At 40.2% G+C, this 1197-nt stretch overlaps 1 protein-coding gene across 1 annotated transcript in view; it reads right to left on the bottom strand.

Annotated features, from left to right (window-relative positions):
* Positions 1-1197, bottom strand: part of DLGAP5 (DLG associated protein 5) — a 53900-nt gene that overhangs the window by 37087 nt on the left and 15616 nt on the right. Inside the window, exons 5-6 of the mRNA XM_012806547.2 lie at positions 948-1032; positions 735-851 (exon numbers count right to left, since the gene is read on the bottom strand). Coding sequence (XP_012662001.1) covers positions 735-851; positions 948-1032 — 202 coding nt within the window. The remainder of the gene's footprint in view (positions 1-734; positions 852-947; positions 1033-1197) is intronic.

The following is a 1197-nucleotide window of genomic DNA, read 5'->3' as shown; positions in this document are numbered from 1 at the left end:
GATTCGCTTGAGCCCAGGAGTTGGAGATTGCAGTGAGCTGTGATGCCACAGCACTCTACCCAGGGCAACAGCTTGAGGCTCTGTCTCAAAAAAAAGAAAAGAAATCCAAAATCCAAAATGCTTCAATGAGTGAGCATGACCTTTACGCATCATATTAACACTCCAGACTTTGGAGCATTTTGGATTTTCGATTTTTGGATTAGGGATGCTCAATTTGTACACATTTATTATAGACTCCTAGGAAAATACAGAAAAGCACGGATGGGGCAACAACAAATAATCATCCAAGGTGCCGCTGTTCAGTTGACACTTCAGGATATATTTTTCAGGTTTTTCCTATGAACCCACAGTCACATACTATTTTTTTAATTGTGATCCTACTATTCAGAGTTTGACTTTTCTTTGCCCACTTAATAAATCATAAATCATGCCATCAAGTGGTCTCTTATAACACTGTTCCTCATGGCAACACTATATCCCACCAAATGAATGAGCTGTCACTTATTTGGGGCATCTGGAGCACTGCCTCTGTGTTCAGGTGCTTTGGTGTGTGGGTGCCCACTGAGTACTCATTGGATGTCAGGGCACAGAGCCTATCTTCAGGAATTGCAATCTTCCATTTCTTCCTCTCCTACTCAAAGAAATGCATGTGATTTTGAAATACTGAACACAAAAATCTCAGGACCAAAATGCATATATTCTTGTTCAGTCACTGATCAAGAAATGGTTCTTACCACCAGTGGCTCTTGAGAATGGCTTTCTTGCTGTGGTGGATGAGACCGCTCCAGCAACCTGTTTTGCTGCTTGAGTAGCTGATCGAGTCATTCTTATGGGCACTACAGGCTGCACAACTGTGAAAGCAGGTAATCAAATCAAATGTTCTTTGCAATTTTTAAACTATTGCAGTGGTAACATCAGAGTTTATGATAACTTACTAATATGCCTACCTTTTTCCTCTCTGTCCAACACTTTCTTTTCAGAAGTTTGTCTTTGACCAGGTCGTACTGCTCGAACATCACTCCCATTATTAATCTATTAAAGAGAGTAGGTGCTTTGTGACTTAACCGTGTGAAGAATCAAACCATCACATTTTTAATCTGTAAACTAACCTCTCATCTGAAATCTGACAATTATAAATGACTCAACAAAAACTTTATTTCCAGCTCAGTATCTGTGGCTCAAGTGGCTAAGGTGCCA

Source organism: Otolemur garnettii, unplaced genomic scaffold, assembly GCF_000181295.1.
Source record: "Otolemur garnettii isolate 467f Iridium unplaced genomic scaffold, OtoGar3 scaffold00054, whole genome shotgun sequence".
Lineage (NCBI taxonomy): Eukaryota > Metazoa > Chordata > Mammalia > Primates > Galagidae > Otolemur > Otolemur garnettii.
The sequence above is the reverse complement of the archived record's forward strand: the minus strand, read 5'-3'. Positions and strand labels throughout refer to the sequence as shown.